This window comes from Trifolium pratense, linkage group LG3 (genome assembly GCF_020283565.1).
Source record: "Trifolium pratense cultivar HEN17-A07 linkage group LG3, ARS_RC_1.1, whole genome shotgun sequence".
NCBI lineage: Eukaryota > Viridiplantae > Streptophyta > Magnoliopsida > Fabales > Fabaceae > Trifolium > Trifolium pratense.
Window position 1 is genome coordinate 33547129 of NC_060061.1, and position 20915 is coordinate 33568043.

At 33.2% G+C, this 20915-nt stretch overlaps 3 protein-coding genes and 1 long non-coding RNA gene across 5 annotated transcripts; all 4 read left to right on the plus strand.

The window, feature by feature from the left end:
* The first annotated feature begins 3920 nt into the window (after nt 1–3920).
* On the plus strand, nt 3921–5759 carry LOC123915855. Of its 2 annotated transcripts, none has more exons than XM_045967122.1 (5): nt 3921–4298; nt 4384–4434; nt 4522–4655; nt 4749–4846; nt 5275–5759. In XM_045967122.1, exons 1-5 carry the CDS (start codon nt 4020–4022, stop codon nt 5460–5462), a joined length of 750 nt encoding a protein of 249 aa, XP_045823078.1. In that variant the 5' UTR covers nt 3921–4019; the 3' UTR covers nt 5463–5759. The 2 variants fall into 2 exon arrangements, with proteins under 2 accessions (XP_045823078.1, XP_045823079.1); XM_045967123.1 differs by having other exon boundaries at nt 5286–5759.
* A 2900-nt stretch (nt 5760–8659) lies between these two features.
* LOC123914984 lies at nt 8660–9230 on the plus strand. The gene is made up of 2 exons (XM_045966144.1): nt 8660–8691; nt 8786–9230. The coding sequence occupies exons 1-2, from the start codon at nt 8660–8662 to the stop codon at nt 9228–9230; spliced, it is 477 nt and encodes a 158-aa protein (XP_045822100.1).
* A 1578-nt stretch (nt 9231–10808) lies between these two features.
* On the plus strand, nt 10809–16809 carry LOC123913867. Its single transcript, XM_045964763.1, has 10 exons — nt 10809–10824; nt 11029–11074; nt 11229–11322; nt 13420–13836; nt 13918–15268; nt 15481–15494; nt 15844–15904; nt 15993–16093; nt 16582–16664; nt 16772–16809. Coding segments are annotated over exons 1-5 (900 nt in total). The 5' UTR covers nt 10809–10823; the 3' UTR covers nt 14260–15268; nt 15481–15494; nt 15844–15904; nt 15993–16093; nt 16582–16664; nt 16772–16809.
* Nucleotides 16810–17458: 649 nt separating this feature from the next.
* Nucleotides 17459–20645, plus strand: LOC123913868. The gene is made up of 5 exons (XR_006811748.1): nt 17459–17593; nt 17719–17824; nt 18536–18636; nt 19042–19164; nt 20281–20645. It is a non-coding gene; the product is annotated as an uncharacterized LOC123913868 (long non-coding RNA).
* Nucleotides 20646–20915: the final 270 nt, after the last annotated feature.

Genomic DNA, 20915 nt, shown 5'->3' on the forward strand with positions numbered 1-20915 from the left:
TAGATAAGCATAATAAACATAGTCAAATAAAAAAAATTAATTCCAATTATTTTTTATTAATACTAATGTAATGTAACGTACTGAAAATTTATAATGCAAATTAAATAGTAACTTAATAATAATTATAATGTAACCTATGTTATGAATAAGATTAATTAGTAACTTATTGAAAAAATAAAAATAAATTGGCATATAACGTATTGATAACAAAATTGGCATATGATATACATTTTTTATGTTTTGTACAATATAGAAATAAATAAATAAATCCATTGAAAATTGTAAATTTTGCCAAAATTTTATAAAAATTGGTAAAACTATCCTTTAGGGATGCATATGTATATTGAATTCTTCTGGAATTCTTAAGAAATAATTTGATTTTTCTTTTAAGTTCTTCAGGAACTATATAATATTGTTATAATGTAAGAATAATCCTTTATGCAATCCTCATAAGAATAATCCATATTCTTCGTTATATTATAATATATCTAATTGTACAATCATTCAAAGATGTATCTGTAATGAATTCTTCAGGAATTCGTGGGTAATACAAATTGATTTTAAAATTGTTTAAGAACTGTATAACGGATCAAATATATATTCAATCAGTTATTTATCCAATCCTTCAGGGATTGATGTTCATTTTACTTATATCTATGAATCTTCAGGATTCATATTTTAAAATTTCATCATACTATGAATCTTCAGGATTCATATTTTAAAATTTTATCACACTATGAATCTTCAGGATTCATATTTCAAAAATTTAACCACGATACTTCTGGATCGAAGGTTTGTGAATCAATATAAAAAAAACAAGAAGACAAAAAATTATCTGAAAGAATAGAATAAAAAAAATCATACATAAAATAAAATTGTCACTTCCCTTTGTTGCTATACCTTTCTTGAAAGGGGAGAGACTATCGTGCTGATAACGTGTTATGAACAATTTCTAAGCATGAACAATAATATGGAAGAATAGATGAAGGAGAGAAAGAGAAGAGAGAATAGACTATTGTATTATTCTATTCAAGGTGTGTATTACATTGTAACAAAGAGGTCCTATTTATAGGACACAATTAGGGGACAAGAAAACCTACACAATAATGGACATTCATTACATATTATTCATAACAGAAACGATTATTTTTCGCAAAAAAAAAAAAAATTTACATTTATGATTATTTTTTATAAGCAAAAATAATTGATTATTTTGTCAATATTATAGACTAAATACAATAATTATTCAACGATTCTAAAAAGATAATGTTTGCATAAAAGGGGATGGAGGGGAGAGGGGATGGGGGTGTGGGGGGGGGGGGTACTTTAAGAGTTAGATAATATTTTTTAGTTCTCAATGTCTCTTATTTTTATGCACGTGTGTGAAAAGAAAAAAAAATAAAAACAATACAAACAAAATAGATGAAAATAAGTGAAAAAAAAAAGTAATTGTATTTTGATAAAATAATATAATATACCAAAATTTTATGCGATTATTTAAATATAATAAATTTGTTTTGTAGATAGACGAAATGGTGTTCGGCCTAACAATTTAGATATTTTTGCCGGTTGAGTTGCTATTTGTGGATATTTAAATATATTGGTGGACATTTATATATAATAAGTTATTTGATAAATAATAGATACATAAATATTCTCAACAAAAAAAAATAGGCGTAAAAATAAAATAAAACAATAGAGGTTAAAAAAAAAGATAGGAGTACAATCACTTTGTATTCAATCATATATAGTATTCAATCTCACATGACATGCATGATTCAAAGAGTCATATTTAATACGTGAAAAAAAAAGAGAGATATTATATCTTTACAAGATATATTACGGGCATATAGTTGTTGTGTTTTTTGCTATTGATGACTTTAGTCATATTTAACTAATAAAAATGAGTGAAAATTAATTAAGTGTGAATTATCTAATATTTAAATTTTAAATTAATAATATATTAGTTTTCTCATATTTTCTTATTAATATTCATAACTGATGGTGTCTCTGCAAGTGCACAGAATCGCAACCAAGTAATAAAGTGATAAGTTATCGTTCTCCACAGGGATTGTGCCAAAGTTACTAGTTTCGCTTAGGAATGGTTTTGCATCACTTTGTTTAGAGATAGTTGTGCGGGTAAAAGTAAATTGCATGAAATTAAATGACTGAAAAATAAATAAAGGTGTGTGTGTGTCCACGCAGGGTGGTTAAGTGTTTTCGTGTCCCTCCCTTACTCCTGCTTGGTGGTTAATTCTCTTGTTCCCCTCTATCAGGATTAGTCTTATAAAATAGGTTCGGTAGCACTCGTTCCCTATTTCTATTACAAACTGGTCGGAGCCTAGTTAGGGTTGCCTTTACTTTGCTTAAATATCCCCGCCCTAGTCAGTTCCATTTTTTTGTTTAAACTTTGGTATCATTACCCTTAAGGCTCAATGTGTCGCAAACTGTCATGTATGCCTCAAACTAGTCCTAAATTTGACTTCAGATAGAATCTATCGTTCTAGACTAAGCTTTTAATCCTATACTAAGACCTCATATACTGAATTTAATGGTCTCATTTGGACCTTAGCACACCGTCCTTCGTTCGGGATAATTAGCTTCATTTCCTATCCAATATCCACTAACTTCCTTAGATTTTATTCTAATGTGATCAGTATTAAAATAAATATAAAAACCAGACAATAAAAGAGTTTCAATAAGAACAACTGAATTTATACCCAAATTATATAAAACCAAACATTCGTAAGGGAGTTCATCGACTCCACCTAACCTAGAAAAAATAACTTACCAAGACAATAAAGAAAAGAACCTTATTGGCCTTGGAGTTTCATGGCCCTCTTTGCCTCCTCTATAGAGTTCTCCTGACTCTCTTTTGAGTATCACTATTATTGAGTGATTTCTGAATGAATAATAGTGAAGGAGGAAGACTCTATTTATAGTTTTTCAGTTGAGTTTGGACTTTTTCTGCGCGTCCATCGCACCCATCGTGGTCATGATGTCGTGTAATTTTGCCTCATCATGGCTACGATGGATCATATCGTGGTACGATGGAAGATCTTCTCCAGATTTTCTGTTTTCTTCAACCGCCTTTCATCGTGCCACGATGACAAGTCATCGTGGTATGATGGTAAAGATTTATTGCAGATTTTCTTCAATTTAAACCGCATTCTCATCGCACCACGCCAGATCTCATCGTAGGTATGATGGATTGCGCTGCTTATTACGTTTTTGTCCTTTTTTATGCTTTTTCCACTTTTCTTGCTTCTGGACCAAATAACTTTCATTTTTCCAGGTATTTGCTTGCTTTTGGGCTTCAATTGCTATTAAAACTATCCTAAATTGCTACTAAAAACATCATATTATTGACTGTCATCAATAACACTTAAATTTTTAAATTAAAAATAAAATTATTAATTTCATATTATGTTCAAAATTAAATAAGAGGTAAACTCTACGAGTTCACAAATTAAATCTACGTTTCGATTCCACTTAACCAAAACGAGCTGGCGTAAAAACTAGATACTGACAATCTTGATAGTATCTTCTATTCTTCCTGGCTTTGTCTAAGTGTGCTTTTCTTATGTAGTTGTTTACTCCAAACTTTTGGTAAAACCGACTAGATAGTTGAGAAAAAAGAGAAAATAATTGAAAAAAAAAAAAGAAGAAGAGGAAGATGAATAATGAAAAGTATTTGATTCGGTCACTATTATAGTAAAAAATCATTTTTTAGGTTCATTGAAAAATTGAGGTATTTTTTATTTTTCAATGAACCTATGGTTTTTTTTATTATAATAAGAGTAGCACAAATAAGAAAGCTAGAAAACATTAGTTTGGTCTAGTTATTAAGGATTTGAATGCATGAAATCTAAGTTTGATTCTCATTGGTCATTGCCGACATCTTAAAAAAAAAAAAACTAGGGAGGCCTAAACAACGAGCAAAGAAATGGTGTGGTGAATTAGTTTCGGAGAGTGCGAGAGACAGAAAACTGCTCAGTAATTGGCCCCGTGTAACAGAGATGTTGAGCTCCCTGCGATTTCAACCTTCAAACCACTCAACCATTTCTCTCACCTTCAACAATCCTTTCCCCGCCACCACTAACAACTCTCACTCACAACGTACCCTCTCATTTACTACTAAACCCCTCGCCCTTCCCAAACCTCTCTCTTCTTTCACAACACACTCACCTCAACCCTCCTCACATTTCATCTCCACCGTTGGATCTCCATCTCTCAACCTCCCTCATTGGAATCTCACCCAACGCCACCTCACTCTTCTCCAAGTCCTCGCCGTCGTGGTACCCTCCATACTCTCTTCAATTCCAAATCCATTATTCAATGTTTAAATTCTTCAATTGATTTTAGGTTTTTTATTTTTTGCAGACATCGATATGCACGACGTGGCTGTTTTGTTCTGCAATTCCCACGCTTCTGGTTAGTTCCTTGTTTGGTAGTAAATAATTGTTTCTGAAATTGCTTAATTGAAAATCTGATTTAAGAATATGTGGAAGTGTAATGTAGGCTTTCAAGAGAGCAGCGGAATCACTTGAGAAGCTTATGGATACGGCAAGAGAAGAACTTCCTGATACAATGGCTGCAATTCGATTATCCGGCATGGAAATTAGTGACTTAACCAACGAACTGAGTGATCTTGGGTAATTAATTGCCATTTTTATTTTTATTTTTTATGTTTTAAATGTAAATGATATTGAAATTATATAACAAATTATTGTTTGTGTGTGTTGCAGACAAGAGATTACCCAAGGTGTTAAAAGCTCCACTCGCGTGGTTCGATCAGCGGAGGAGAGGCTTCGCCGTTTTACCACTATGATGCCTTCTTCTTCAGGTTACTTACTAATTTATGAGTGTGTTGTTAGGTTTCTATAATTTGAGTTTGTAGATGGGTGAAGATGGTTTTAAACTGTGGTTGTAGTTAGGAACTTTTATAATGTGGTACAATGCGGTTGATATGGCTGCAATTGCGATTGTGATGCTGTCGTGTAGATTGCCATAGCGAAGACTATTACGGACCACAATTTGAAACTCCGCTGTTAATGAATGTTCCTCATTTAGTTATATTTAACAGACTCATCATACTGCGATTGCATTTGCAGACTGTAATTTAAAACTCTGCTGTTGCAGAATGTTCTTCATTTGGTTTTTGGTTTTATATTTAACAGACTTCTAAAATCATATTACAGTAGCAATTACTGTTGTGGACTGCAATTTAAAACTACGTTGTTAAACAATGTTCTTCATTTGGTTATATTTTAGCTTCATTGCAGGGAAGGGAATACAGCCCAAAAACTGAGCCTGACTCGGGTGTGCTTGCGGTGGCAAGAACTGCTAGGGGAGCGACAGAGGGTATTATCAAGGGTCGTGGTATGTTGAGGATGTTTTTCTCCCTTGCCCAATTTTCAAGTTTTGCTCTCAAATTCATTACTGGACGTGGAAAAAGGTAGAGGCCAGAGAAGTTTATAGATTTCTTCATATGCTAGCAGCATCAACTTTCTCTTTCTCTTGTTATTATGATGATGATGATGGTGATCTTCTGTTTTTTTTTCATTGATGTTTTTGGTTGTGTACTTATTTCTCTTTTTACATATTGCAATAGTGATAATTTCCCTTTAGACGAGGCTATAGGGTCTAGTGTTATCAATAATGTGTATAGAAACCTAAAAGGATCAACAGATTGAGTGCAGTTTGTACTCTACATAACCTTAATACTTGCATTTGTTATTTCAAACTCTTACTCGTAATGATGTGTTTATAAAATATAATATGAAAAAAATGAAGTTATTACGAAATTATGATGGTGAAATTATACATAACTGGTTGTAACAACAACCACAAGTTATATTTTTGCCAACATTAGATGTTTCTGAACATTCAAAAAATAATTTGTCAAAGACTCTCCAAATCAATTTTCCAACTGACACAAATTCATTGGATATTTACTGTAGTAGAGTTTTACTTCTGGCCCCCCGGCAGTCATGGTCACCCCGTGAAAACCCCATTTTACCCCTCTCGCTACTTAGGAAGTGAGTGTGTAAATAGCAAAAAATTGGGGGGAAAGAGTTCGCTTCCTAGATAGCAAACTGCGAACTGAGTTCGCTTTCTAGATAGCAAACTACAGCCGAGTTCGTTTTTTAGAATGCGAATTCCTTTTTTCATGAGTTTTTTCATTCTAGGGGTGGATTTGAGCTAAAAATATTGCCACTCTACTTAGAGTGCGAAAAAGTGCTCGCATCCTAAAAAGCGAAAGGGTTAGTTTGGTAGTTTCAGAGGATGACCGAATATGTTTAGGGAGTGCGAGAAGTTCAAATCAAATGTCTTTGTTATCAAATACTAGGATCTTGTAGTAGTTAGGCATTTAGACGTTCTCTAACACTATGGTTCTTACAACTCACAGCTTCGTAGTGACAAATACATAACCGAATGAACGATCATTAAACAATCACGCTGACCACCAGTAAGAGTCAGGCACCGAATTGATTATTCTGGCATATCTTGGCAATTGGCATGTGGTTATTCATCATTAGTATATTAGTAGTACTTGTTATGTTAGCTTTTTATTTTCCTTGTCATATATTTGGATCTCCGACTCCTTAACCATTATCTCAACTAGTTAATTTTTTTTTTAATAATAAATTATTAGTATGTTAATTGTTATGTTAAATTTTTTTTTTTATATATTTGTCGGTACTTGAACCCAGGACTTCCAATTTCTTTAACCCTTAGCTCAACTAATTCAATCAGTTGAGCTATCCATCCCACCAAATTACTTCTATATACTTCTATAGTATATATAGTACAGAACAATGAATCAACCGTCACGGTGATAAAAATATAAAAAATTGACTTCACTACCTTGTTAGGAGATTTGTCTCCTTTGAAAATGAGGAAATTCACTTTTTTTTTTTATATTAGAGGAAATTCACTCTAAAAAGTTAGTGAATAATCACCATATGAGAGAATTAATAATTAACGATTAACGATACTATATATATGTGCACATGTAACAGTTTATGAATCTGGTGAAATAAAATCAAACACCTTCATGTCTGTCCTAAAAAAGCAAAGTGATATATTGTCAAATAATATATGATATTGTACCGTTCAGTTCACAGTACAATTACATGGAAATGACTTAAAAGGACAATCTAACTATATAAAATGAAACATTAGATAAGATCAATTATATAAAAAACCTACGTGTTTGTCCTAATAAAAGGAAATGACACTGTAACAGTTACATGAAACTGTGTACAAGAAGGATAAAGGAAAGGCTGTCTCAACTCTCAAACCATGAACGTGCATGCTCTTTCTAACTATGAAGTCTTTGATTTCATTCTCCATATTCAGTGCAACTGAAATTTTAGAACATAACAAGCATAAATCTGATGAGAAAATGTTACGATATACTAGTACAAATCAAGAACATATACTATATATATATATATATATATATATATATATATATATATATATATATATACATATGCTAGTATTTTATATAAAAATCTTATGACATCATGTAACTCTTCCAAATGATAACTACCCACTACTCCAAGTATGATAAGCCAAAATCTAATTGGTCAAATTCACTATTTTCGTGGATTCTTCTCTTTCTTGTTTATATTATTCTTACTAAATAGAATTGCTCAAAAATTAAATAAAGCTTACATAGTGTTGTGTAAATTTTAAGAGGTGGAAATATTGATCTGAGCTCCACGTCCTGCGCTTAAAGGAGGTTTTGGTGGTCTTTTAAAGGCTCGTGAGATTATGGATGATGTTACTTCACCATCATTCTCAATAGCACGATATTGAATTTTTTCAGCTGTAGGATCAAGTCCTAAGCATTTGGAGAAAGCTTTCATAACTTGTTCTATGAAATGACATGCTGATTCTCTTTCTCTCTGCACTGTATCCATATTTCTTTCAACCGCTTACCGCTTCTTTTCTCTTTGTTTTAGTGTGTGGCTATATATGTAACAATAGCAACTTTGCATTTCCAAGATGTCCTAATAAGGGACACCTGCCCCAAAGTGTGTGTATATGTGTGTCTCTATGGTTATTTAGCCGGATAAGATTTTCTGTATGGCTATTTAAGTTTATTTTGTACCTTTCATCACTAACATAAGGTATAACATCATTTAAAGTTTAAATGTTTATCACTTATAGTATCACATTTGTCGCAATTTTGACTTAATATATTCATAAGCTTTGACTAAAAATAGGGACTATAAAACACAATTTTTGGGGCAAAAGTGAATGATACAAAATGAAAATAATAATTATATATAATTTTAATTAGAACGTATACTAAGGGTTCGTTTGTCCGGTTTTTTTAGAGCTTATACAAATAATTTATGCAATTTTTATATATTATTATAAGTTTGCCAAAGTAGTTTATGATAAAATAGCTTATAAAATTACAATTTTCACTAGTGTAAACTTATAAAATAGCATAAAACCTAATTTATATTGCATAACCTGTTTGCATAAGCTCTAAAAAAAGTTGGGTCAAATAGACACTAAAAATAATTAAAATTACATTGAAAACAAATTGAAATATTTCTTACTCATTTTTTCTTTTATAAACATATCAATTATTATAAGACTAAAAAAAGATCATTATTTTGTCCATTATGTAGGGATGCTTTTCAGCGAGGTGTCGGTTATTAGAACGTAATGTGGATTGTGATGTTTATTGTCCATTATGTGAAGATGAGGTAGAAAATGATGTACAGACTTTTTTCACCTGCGCTTCTGCTCAATCTAGTTGGCAAGCAGCTGGACTGTCATTTGTCTTGGGTTCCGCAACTTGTCATCAAGGTAGTGCGGCAGATAGAGTGTTTGCTTTGTGTCGGAATGAGGATTACGCTACTATAGGTAGAGTGGCTACGCTGCTTTGGAGTATATGGCATAACCGGAATGATAAAATTTGGAATGATAATGTTAGCAGTCCAAACCAAGTTGGTCGGGCTGCGTTTGATCATTGGAATGAGTGGTTTGCAGTCCATAAGTTGCGAAGCAACGATGATCATGATGTTCCGGTTGTAAGCACAAATCGATGGGAAAAGCCTCGTATAGGATGGTTAAAGTGCAATGTAGATGCAACATTTTTTGTCGGCGCAGGAAGGACCACGATGGGTGCTTGTTTTCGTAATAATTTCGGCGAGTTTACGGCTGAAATGACGCAGTGGCATATTGCAAGCCATGAATGAAGTTAAGAGTAGAGGTTTTGAACGCGTCCAATTTCAAAGTGATTCTCAAGTGACGGTTGATGCTATTCGTACCAAGCGGCGAGACAACTCAGAGTTTCTTTCAATCATTAATGAAATTATTCTTGTTATGTTATCATGTGTGAACTTTGAAGTTAAATTTATTAAGAGATAAGTGAATTCGGTTGCTCATACTTTAGCTAGGGCGGCCAATTCTTGGACTAGTTTTCATAAATTTGAGATTATTCCTCCATGTATTGAACTTTTGATAATTAATGAAATGCATTAAATTTGTTTGGTTAAAAAAAATCATTATTTTGTCAAAAAAAAATAAAATCATTATCAAACTCAATTGGTAAACAAATCACTTAGTATTTTGTAGTTCAGAAATGAAATTTTTTCTAGATTCATGAATTGCATGATTAGCCAGCAAATTATTTTCCAAGCTTTGCTTTCCCCAATATCCAAGTGGTAGGGTATGCCAGACAAAACCTAATCATTCAAGTAAAAAGCCACAAAACCATCTCTATCACATTAGCTATCTTTATATAATAAAGGATGAGTGGTTTTTCAAGCACCAAATGCAAACCCTAAATCCTTGTCCAATCAAAACCATACATTTTTTTATGTTGCCCAATCACCAAATGCCATCTATAGGGTTTCATCTTTAGGTTTTTGGTTTCTTTTAGGGTTCCATGGTTCCTTTTTCTACTCTATTTTTCTGGTTTTATTCTATTTGATGGTTTATGCAAACAATTGGCTGGTCACATGGCATGATGTCATCATGATGTAATGCAATGATCAATTTCCTGGTTTATGCAAACAATGGGTTGTTTGCTGGTTTATGCAAACAGTGAGTTTGACATCAGATAAATGAAACCTAAATACACATTAGGAGCTGCTGCCTCTCTTCTTCATATTTGGGGAATTTGACAGAAAAAAAATACAGAACATGGAAAGTGAAAAAACGAGAGAGAGAGAGAGAGAGAGAGAGAGAGGGAGAGAGAGGGAGAGAGAGAGAGAGATAAAGAGAGAGAAAGAGAGAGAGATTGGCAGAGGAGGGAGTTGCTAGCAGTGGTGCTCCGGCCGGAGATGGCGGTGGCGGAAATCTCTCCTTTTCCTCTTCAATCCAACTTCTTCAATCACCGTTCGCCATTATCGACGGTCCTAAAAGCTCCGCCGCCGGCAATCCAGGTTTCTACTCTCTCGATCTTCATTCTCTTCGATCTATACTCGATCTGGTTTTCTACTCTCTCCCTCTAACTCTCAATCTTTGCATGTAGATGAGATCGTGAAACTGCTTCCATTTTTGTTCGGACAACTTTCTGCTTCTTTGGTTCCTGCAGATTCAAGCAAATCGCTTCCTCATCGGAAGTTGAAGATTGGCGTTGTTCTTTCCGGTGATCAAGCTCCTGGAGGTCACAATGTCATATCTGGAATTTACGGTAATGTGCAATAATGTTGAATTTTCAATTTTATACCAAATCAATCAAATAATTATTCCTTAAATTAATTGTAGGCCATACACTTTGATGCTCATCTCATGGGGCTGTGCAACTACACTTTAGGGAATGAAGAGTTAGAAAGGAAAATAAGAGTGAGAATTTTGGTTGCCAGGGGTGAACCTATATCATATTGAACATATATCATATTGTATAATTTTCCTTATGTTACCTCTTTACTTCTTATGCAACACTTAGATCACTTAGATGCATGTAGATCCTTTTAATTTTGTTGTCCTTGGTGACATCATTTTTCTGGATATACTTATAATTTGTTTAACTTTGCTATGCATTCCAAGTGGTTTATGTTGATGTAAAAGGGAAAGCTACAAATTCTAGCTTAAGGTTAGAATAAGTTCTATAACATAATTAATTCTATTTTAGGACATCTCCAATCATGTCAAAATTAATTAATTTCACCAGTTTACCTAACCCAAAACTGAAACCAAACATCTATTTGTTAATTTTTGTCTAATTTTTAGAAAATTCCTTTTAACAGAGGGAGAACAAGTATGACAGTTGGTGCTTCTATGGTATACCAGCCTGAGCTAAAGAAGGATAAAAGAAAAGGAAAACCACCTGCTCATCCCAAAGTATGCTTTTGTTACCTTGCATTTTACTACTTATCAATAATTTGTGTTCTGCATATGTTTCTCCAATTAATAATCCCTTTTCTAGGTTTCATTTATTATAACTTCCTTTTAATCTATTAGAATTTCTTTGTAAGGTTTCTCCTCTTATGTGTTATGCTTGAGATATTTGGTTCTACAAATCTATGTTCATTCCGGTTTCTGTCATGTCTGCAATGGGAGAAGAACAAATATGTCCTGAAGGACATTGGTCCTATAAATTAAAATGGTGCTCTGGCAGTGGCTATGGGTGATGATAGCATTTATTTTGTTCTTAATGTGCTTACAGGTAGTAATTTGTCATATGCATGTGTGCACAATAACCTTGACAAGACGGAACTGCCTTGAGCTTGAAACTCATGAAGCTTGAGCTTGAAACTCATGCAGAGGATGAATTTGTTATAAGTGGCTCTTATATCTTTATGTTTTTGTTGAGTTTAAAATAAAAAATTATGTCTTAGTTATACATTCAACAATTGCAATGATGAATTTTTTCCAAGGACGTGGCATTTCCTTTGCCCTTGAACTACAATAAAAAATGTTACAAATGAACTTTTTGGAAGATAGATGTCTAATTTGTCTCTTTTAGATTCAATTGTTATATTATATTCACTAAGGTATGTTGTACGAAAAATGCCTGGTAGTATATTATATCATTTTCAAGTTTAATGGTTGTTGTCACATTACATACAAGACCTATTTGTTAGTTGCTGAAAACTGGCTGTATAAGCAACTTGAGCCTACTGATTATGATGTGATCAGTCCAGTTTTAGATGAACCATAAACATTTTTTGTTTTCATAAATTTATCTTTTGAAAATTTCCTCCCTTGCTCAATTCTGCTATGACCGTATACTTGCCTGAAGAAAATGAAAAACACTTACTTTATAGTCCTCTTTGGTCTATCCTTCATGGTTGCTTGCTTATCCATTATTGTTGTGATATGGCAGTGTATTGTGGAGTGACTTATTACACTCCTTATCATTCTCCTATGTATGATGGATTTTTAGTTTTCATTGTTTCAAAACTCTCATTGTGCAAATTGATACTTCTAAAAAATTCTTTCACTTAGGGAGGAAAGTTGGATAATATTCATGTGTAACCAACCTACTTTGAAAAGTATTATGATGCTTAGAGAAACTTCCAGAGAAAGTATATGTGAAGTTTATAAGTTTTGGTGTTATATATTTTGCATTCCAAATTTTGTATAATTTACTTTTGCTTTAATTTTTCATGCAATCGTTGTCTTCTTTCTGATCACTCGGCTTCTTATGCTTTCAATGAGTCTTCAAATTTTCATGCAATCATTGTCATTTTTTGTAAGTGGTGAAAACTCGCGACCACAATCTTTTTGATGCGAAGAGGTTAATAACAAGAAAGTATGTGCTACACTGTTTCTGTTTTGTTTTTGCTTGGACCTAATTTTTTATTTTTTGATAGTCCATTATCGAATGTAAAATAGCCACCTTGGTACCTAATCCTTTGCTTTACTTTTGTTGTAAATACCTTTTAGAGAGGATGAGAGAGTATTGATATTTCTTATGTGGTGTAGTGTATTGTTTCTTATAGTTTTGAAAGTTGCAATGCATATCCTGACTCAAGTTATTTTTTTTGTTATTGTAAGGTTTGATATGATCTTCCTTAATCCCCATGCTTCTTATAACAAGAAGTGTGACTATTGGTAAAGAATATCTTTGTTTTCACTCAATTAGTTTTTTTTTTTTTGTCAGTTCAATTGAAATAATAGATTGACAACTTTGCTATCAAAATTATTGATTCCAATTTCCTTTCTATTATTCCTCTTTCAATAATAGATTGACAACTTTGCTGTCATTTTTAATTGCTAGACTTGGGTGAACTCACAATTAGTATTTTCAGTTTCAATCAATCCAGGCCAATCTAGCTTGGCCTACCTGTTTTGTTTTCTTGATCATTTCACCATCTTTCCATTTCATTGCTCCTGATATTATGATTATTATGTAGAGTGGATATACACTCACATCATTGCTACAATATATTTAATGATAAGCTGAAATGGTCTAATGTTATGCTTATTATGTAGAATCGAGGAAAACTACCGGAAATATATGCAAGCGTCATTGGTCAGTACATTGGTGATACAGTTCTTTTACAGGACATTAACGAAAATCAAATCCAAGTAGCTGTATTCAAAAAGAACAATTCACAGATTTATTTCACTCATGGCTGGTCTCGATTGAAAGATTTCTATAACATCAATGCCGGCGCTTGGATTACTCTTTTGTTCATCAGTCCTTTTGTCTTCTTTATTCGGGTACCATACATTACTGGTGTGGAAATCACCTATCCTCATAGGACTCCCCCATATAAACTTGTGTTGGAAAAACCTTTCCTAGAAGCAACTTCAAATGGACCTATTCCCTACTTTGTCCTTCCAAAAGTTTTTACCCACAGTCTTGAAAAAACCCTCACTGCTCCTGATGTTGAGACTGGGACTTTGGTATGTTTCATTTCTCATGCTACAATATCTTTAATACTTTGTATTCATTACTAAATGTTGTGTTGTTTAATTATTCAACAGACAATCTATTGGAGAGGTTTCTGTCAAAATGCACTCCCTAATGAAGAGACTAAACTCAGATTAATTGACTGGCTTGGTAACACCTGGGATCACTGTGATTTGAAGTTTGACAATGGCCCTTATATCAGCTGCAAAATTTCAGGACAATGGGGAGATGTTTGCAAGGTACATAAACTGTCCGAGGGTGTGGTTGTTAAATTCGGTGTTACTAAGTCATCTAACAATAGGACTATCTACTTTAAGCTATCCCCTTTCATTGGTGTTAAAACTACCCTGCATGCTCCGTCAACATCCAGCAATCGGAAGAAATTCTACCAAAGTCAGTACTATTATATGCTCTAGATCTCTCTCTAGCTATTCTTCAACTCTAACTCCTCTATCTGTTTTGTAACTTATGCTATAATGTACCAAACAATATTTAATTTCCATCCTTTTTGCCATTAGTGGATCTCAATATCAAGGTCATACTCTTTTAAGGACCATTTTGGTGATGAATGTAAGGACATGTACCATAATTACTACTATTAAACTTTTAATCCCTAATGCTTTTTGTTTGTTCAATGATGTTACCAATTTGATTAATATCCATATGCTTCTTGCTAGCATAATTTGATCCATATCATCCATGGTTGGCAACAACCATGATTGTTATATAAATGCAGTTTCTACAAACCCGTGCATCGCACGGGTCGGTTACTAGTTTAGGTTAATGTTGGAGTTGGACATCCTATCCTATCCTATCCTATCCTATTATACTAAAGGATGGTGGAGTTTGGAACCAACTTTCAAAACCCTAATGAAACCCTAATTTATTAGCCAATTGGTGCTCTACACATTTGCATAATGTCCAATTGTATCTTGCCAACATATGGTAGTCTGTATCAATTATATTGGACCTCTCCTTGCACCAATTGGAGAGCTCCACTAAACACAAGAAGGCAGCAAGTAAACTAAGTGACATATGGTAGTCTGCATCAATTATATTGGACCTCGCTTTACACCAATGGGAGAACTCCACTAAACACAAGATGACAGGAAGTAAACTGAGTGAAACAAGTAAACTAAGTGAATGAGGACAGAGGTTCAGCCCACAGATTCATCTATCTATTCCCCAATCTTATACCCAACATTCTCAAACTCTTTCTCTCTCCCTTTCCATCTTGTCCTTCACAATCACAACAACCACCGCCACCACCACCACCTGTGAGGGAATGGCCGAGAGAGAAAATTTTCCGGCAGGAGACAAAGAGTTCCGGCCGAGGAAGAGAGTGTTCCGACCGAGATAAAGAGTTCCGGTGACGTTTCGCGATAACACGGCGGTGACGGAGCTTCTTTCTCCTTCTTTTCTCTGGTTCGATCTTACTTTCTATACTCTGTTTATTTTTTTTTTTTTTATGTTGCTTTTTTTTTGTTGGTGAGGATGGTTGAAGATTGGAGGTGGTGGTGATGTGTGGTGGTTAGGGTGGATGGTGATGTATCTCGAAATTCATCTTCTTGATTTCATCTTTCTCAATTTGTGAATATTCATCTCTCTAATTGGCTTTCTGTGTTGGTTTTTTGCAGGCTCTATAAAAGAGGTAGGTCAGTTTCAATTTTTGGGTTCTCAATCTTAGGTTTGGTTTATGTTTTTCTGTTTCTTTGCTGGTTTTTCTTCTATTTTTCCTGTATCATTCTTGCTGATTTGTTCATCTTCTTTTCAATTTTTCACTATTTTCGGTTTTTCATGCATGAAAAGTATAGATCTTGATTTTAATTTGATTGTACTGACGATTTGTGGAAATACTTTAGTTTATGATTTTATGCAATGTTCTAATATATATGGTTATTGTATTAATTTTGTGTGTTGATTTTGAGGTTGGATTGTTTGTGTTGTCTGTCATGTTAGTAATTTTGTGTGTTGATGTTGTATTATTAAAGTTTTTGCAGGACTATTAGGAGGCCAGTTTTACTGTGGAAAATGCAGGATGCCAAGAACTGCTATACTTAGGTATAAATTTCATAAACACTGCATCTCTCTTTAAATAATCACTTGATGTTGTTAATTGGACATGATATCCTTACCTCATTTTTTTTAGGTTTTTAGAAAGAACTGCACAAGACTTGCTTCATGCAGCATTTTGCAGATAAAGGATGGATTTTGATTTAGCTTGAAGGTTTTGATCATCTATTATAAGAGGTAGTTTCTCTTCTTGCATCTTTTACATTATGATCTTTTTTTTTATTTGCGAATTTAATTAGCATTTAGCACATGTATTATATGTTCTTAATGTTCCTGAGTTTTCATCTATTTGATGTGAATTGCAATCAATTATAGTTATATCGAGACAATTGATACATAGGAATTACCTAAAACACATATCCAACACATAACAATTCTAAGAGAAAAAAGCCTAGGATTAAAAAAAAAAGGCACTAAGCAGCCATAGACACTGAAGCTATGCAGATAAATTTGGAACCCATGTTGGTGAATCATAATTGCTACTTTCAGGGGAGGGGGATAGATATTTATGGTTACTACTATTTTATAGGGATGGCTACATTATCATGGCTACTTTTTAGGAAGTATTGATCATCCAATCCTATATTTTTGCTTTGTCAGATACTATCTGATAATATCTTAAATTCTAATAACTTTTTGGTTGTCAATGACTCATTTTGCTTCAGTACTTACTACCAGATTCCAAAACTTCTATGAGCATGGAGAGCGGGAAAGATTGCTGGCTGAACTTTCTGAATTACGCGATCAGGTTGGCCAGACTCCAGAATTTGTCCTGCCCTATCCTGATAGATGAAACTCAAATCTCATGTTGTAGCTGAGTGTGATTATGAATATTTGCCTGTTTTTTTTGTGCAGCTCTTGGTCCATCTCCAAGAAAAATTTACTTTCTCCATGAAAAATGAAAATCAGGTCAACTTTAGTTTTATTACTCGTGTAATATTGGTTTTCCTTACTAAGATTTCCTATTTTCACTTATTATGCTCTTTGAATTTTCAGGATATTGACGCCACACAGGAGTTAAAAGTTTGCAGAATATGAATTCTAAGTTGCTTAGGTAGACAGTTGGCTTATATCATTATTAATAATAATATTGAGCCCATTTTTTTATTCTCTATAAATCATTTATATATAAATAATTTGTATATTATTCTTTAGAGACTCTTAAAAAAGGTATAAACCATGGTTGCAAAAGCATTTTCAAAGCATAGCCATCATACATTATGCTTTCCTTTTATTAAAGATGATGGCTATGATGGCTATGATGTGAATGTGAAAAACTTAACATGTGACTGTTTGGAATTAAAATCCGATTTTGTGTCTTTAATTTCTTTTTGCATATCAGGATTATGTGACAATGGACTGTGGTGATAGTGATGCTATAATTGTACCCCCAAAAACTATATTGCAGTAGACTGGTGACAAATTTCTTCCTTTCTTTTTCCTGTGGTTGGTTGTTACAGGGAAGCAGATAAATTACAGACAGAATTTGGAAAATATTTGAACTACAATAAAGTGAAGTCTAATTCTGTAAGTATTTATAATGAAATATTGCAGTCCTCATGAACACATTTGCTGAGCCTTTCTTTTGTCATGTTTAATCACTTTTCATCCGCTCAGATTCTGCGTTCTTCATTCGAGCATCCTGATGAACTTCTGACAACAGATAATCTTTCCTTGGTGAGTTAAGATACCAACACATTTTTAACTTATCACATGCTTGGCCTGTTTTACATATATCAGTGCCGTTTACGGAAATGCGTTTGTTTGCTGCATATCATGTATTTTTTGGTGGCTATCTTGAGGCTTTAAGCTCAGGTGTTTTGACAACATTATTGGTGTGCTGCTGCTGATGCGGGTGCTGAGCAATTGGCCATTTGTTTTGGTGCAATGATGATGTTTTAAATTGAGGTTTGTTAATTTTAATGTTATTAGTCTTGATGTTTTACGCATCTTGCGTGTGTACTAGAGCTTTTAACATATTTTGTCTTTTGAAAAATGGAGTGGTTGAGCTGTGATACAGAAGGGAGTTTGAGAAATATAGGGTTCAAACTTTGGATATTAATACTAACAACTATCTTTTGCTTATAAAAATAATACATATGATATTATTAAAAACATTGTCTTCAATCATAACTACTTAAGTTACTTAAAAATATAGTTGGTTGTGATTTCGACACATGGAATTCTAAAGTAATTCTAAGCATAGATTCATGACCAATGCGAAAAATCAAGCGAAATAGTGTATTAGTTTGTGATTTTTGAGGCCAAAATGATTTTGTCGAAATCCTCCGTTTGAGCTTTAATGGAGGTCCCGTTTCTGCAAATGGCGTGAGGTTAATAAAACTATGTTTATTGAAAATGTATGCAAATATAATTAGATATATCCATTATCCACCTCCTGAAACAATTTATGGATATGTTTTAAAAAGATACTTAATGGATTAACATGGACTCGTGGTTTCTGCCTTTGGATTCAAGCCAATCTTCCTGATAACTTACCTTTAAATATTGAAGCTATAGCTCATTCGTTCATATTAGCGCTAATTGTTTTACGCATGAAGGTAGTTTTCCGTGCACATTCACATTGTGTTAGACTGTAATTTTTTTCCTAACGTGCAGGTCACTCACTTTCTGAAGCGAGAAATGAAAGAATTGTTTATTGCACGATTATTTGGACCGGCTGGTTTTGTGAAACCCGTTCTGATTCTGTGGTTATGAAGGTTATGGCTGGTTTTTCATTTTTCAACCGGTCTTTAATTTATGATTTCTATGTTGAAATTTTCATACCTTAGTTATGTTCTATTGTTGGAAACTATGTGTACAGGGTCTTATTATATAAATCCTTGATGAGAATCTCAATGGCTCAATGGTTAAATTAGTTTTCATTTTGTTGATGATTGAGTTTTGTGGCTGCTACATTACTTGATTGTCTTATGTATTTGAACATCCCGTGTTGCTATCTTAATTTATTTGTGTTTTGAAAGTTTTAAGTTCCATTCATTTTTAGTAAATTTGCTTTGTCAATGAGTTAAGCGAAATACACTGTCACATAGCCTTCCATAGTTCATCTTTGTGTTTGTGGTTTTTTGTTGTCTTAAAACTTTTTTTTGCCTCATTATTATCAGATTGAGTGAATGGTGGTACTTTCATTGTGCTATCAACAGTTTTAACAATATTATTAATGGAAGATAACTGGAATGAGAATACTATTAGGATGCCGCACAGATTCAAGAGTGGATTTAGAGAAGGTATTGTTTTCTTTAACCTTTATTTTTAGTATTTGATTTTACTAGAATGAACCCCTTTTCATTTTTTTGGGTTTTCATAAATTTTTTTTTTTATTTGTTTGTGATTTTGTGAGTTTTTTTGTTATTATTGTGATATCATAATTGCCAGTTTTCTATAACTAAGCTTTGAAATGAGAAAGATTATGACAAAACCACTTCTAGAAGAGTGTAGGGAGAAAGGCAAGGGACATAGAACCCCATAAATTTCATGAACATAAAAAAAACGTTGGCTAATAATTCATGCAATATATTATATCATTTGAGCTCTTAACTTAACAAGTTTATCACATTCTTGTGGTTACATATTGTTTGCATAGCTTTGATTCCTTTTTATCAAACATGGATGCTAACATCTTTCATGTTGCAATGTATCCATGGTTTGCATTAGGACATCTTACCTCATACCTTCATATATCCAACAAACTAGCCGAGTGCGGCCACAAGGTTTCATTTCTCATATCCAGAAATACTATATCCAAATTGGAGCATTTGAATCTCCACCCAAATCTCATCTCCTTCATTCCAATCACCATACCACATGTCGATGGCCTCCCTCTCTGTTCTGAAACAACTGCAGAACTTCCTTTCGCATTGCATTCCCTTCTCATGACTGCAATGGACCTCACAGAGCCTATCATTGAAGATTGTTTAACGAAGCTCAGACCCCATGTGATCTTACTTTTTGTGTTTTTCTAAACCATCATTTGTATGCCATTAGTGAAAGAATTAGTGATAACTGATAATTTTTTAGCTTATTTATTCAGGTATAACAAAATTACTTCATTTTAGAAACCAAAAATGTTAGCTTATTAAGTTTGCTTATTTAGAGGTTTTCTCCATGGTGTATATATTATGCATCGGACTCCAACGTTATTACTCAACACTTTCCAAGCTTTACAACTTTTATCAAGTTGGCTTATTTATAGGTGTTTGTCATTAGAGCATTAAAAGCTTGCTTATACTAAGGACTAAGTGTTGGTGTGTGTATATATACATGTTTCTTTTTTATGAACCTTATACTAATCATCTTTTATGACACTATGTATTTGATTAATTTTGTTTTCGTGTGCAAAACAGACTCTTCCATGGCGTGGGTTTTGTCAAAGTTCATTTCGAGAGCAAGTTATCATCTGATGTTAGTGGATGGGTTGATTTTTGTAGAACACATAGATTGGTTGAAGGGATACCAGTTAAATTTATAGCCACCGAGCCCCTTGACAACTAGGTTATTTATGTTAAGGTTGCTGCTGTGCAGCAAGTGATAGACGAAAAGTTTGTTCCTTTTGTGGTCATGGCACAATTCTTTGCGGTCACACCATATTTGAATTGTTCGGAATTGTGTTGTCTTCTTTGATTCACATGTATGAATTCATGGTTTATCATGTGAATTTTGATGGTAGTGTCATATTTTATTTTGATAGTAATGTTGAATGGTTAAGCTATATACTTGGTTAAACTTTAGGAATTTAGAAGATAGAAGCAACTCATATGAGCAACTTCATTCTATAACTAATACTTTTAAATCTCATTTCCATTTATTTTAAAATAAATTTCTATGATTCAATTTATATTTCAAGTTTTAAACTTGATGTTTTAAACAATATCATATTTCCAATTGTTGGACTCAAAAGTGTCATGGTGACGTTAATTTAAGAAAGAAGATGGAATGATTTGCTATTTTTTTTTTTTTTACAAAAGATAAAACCAGCACT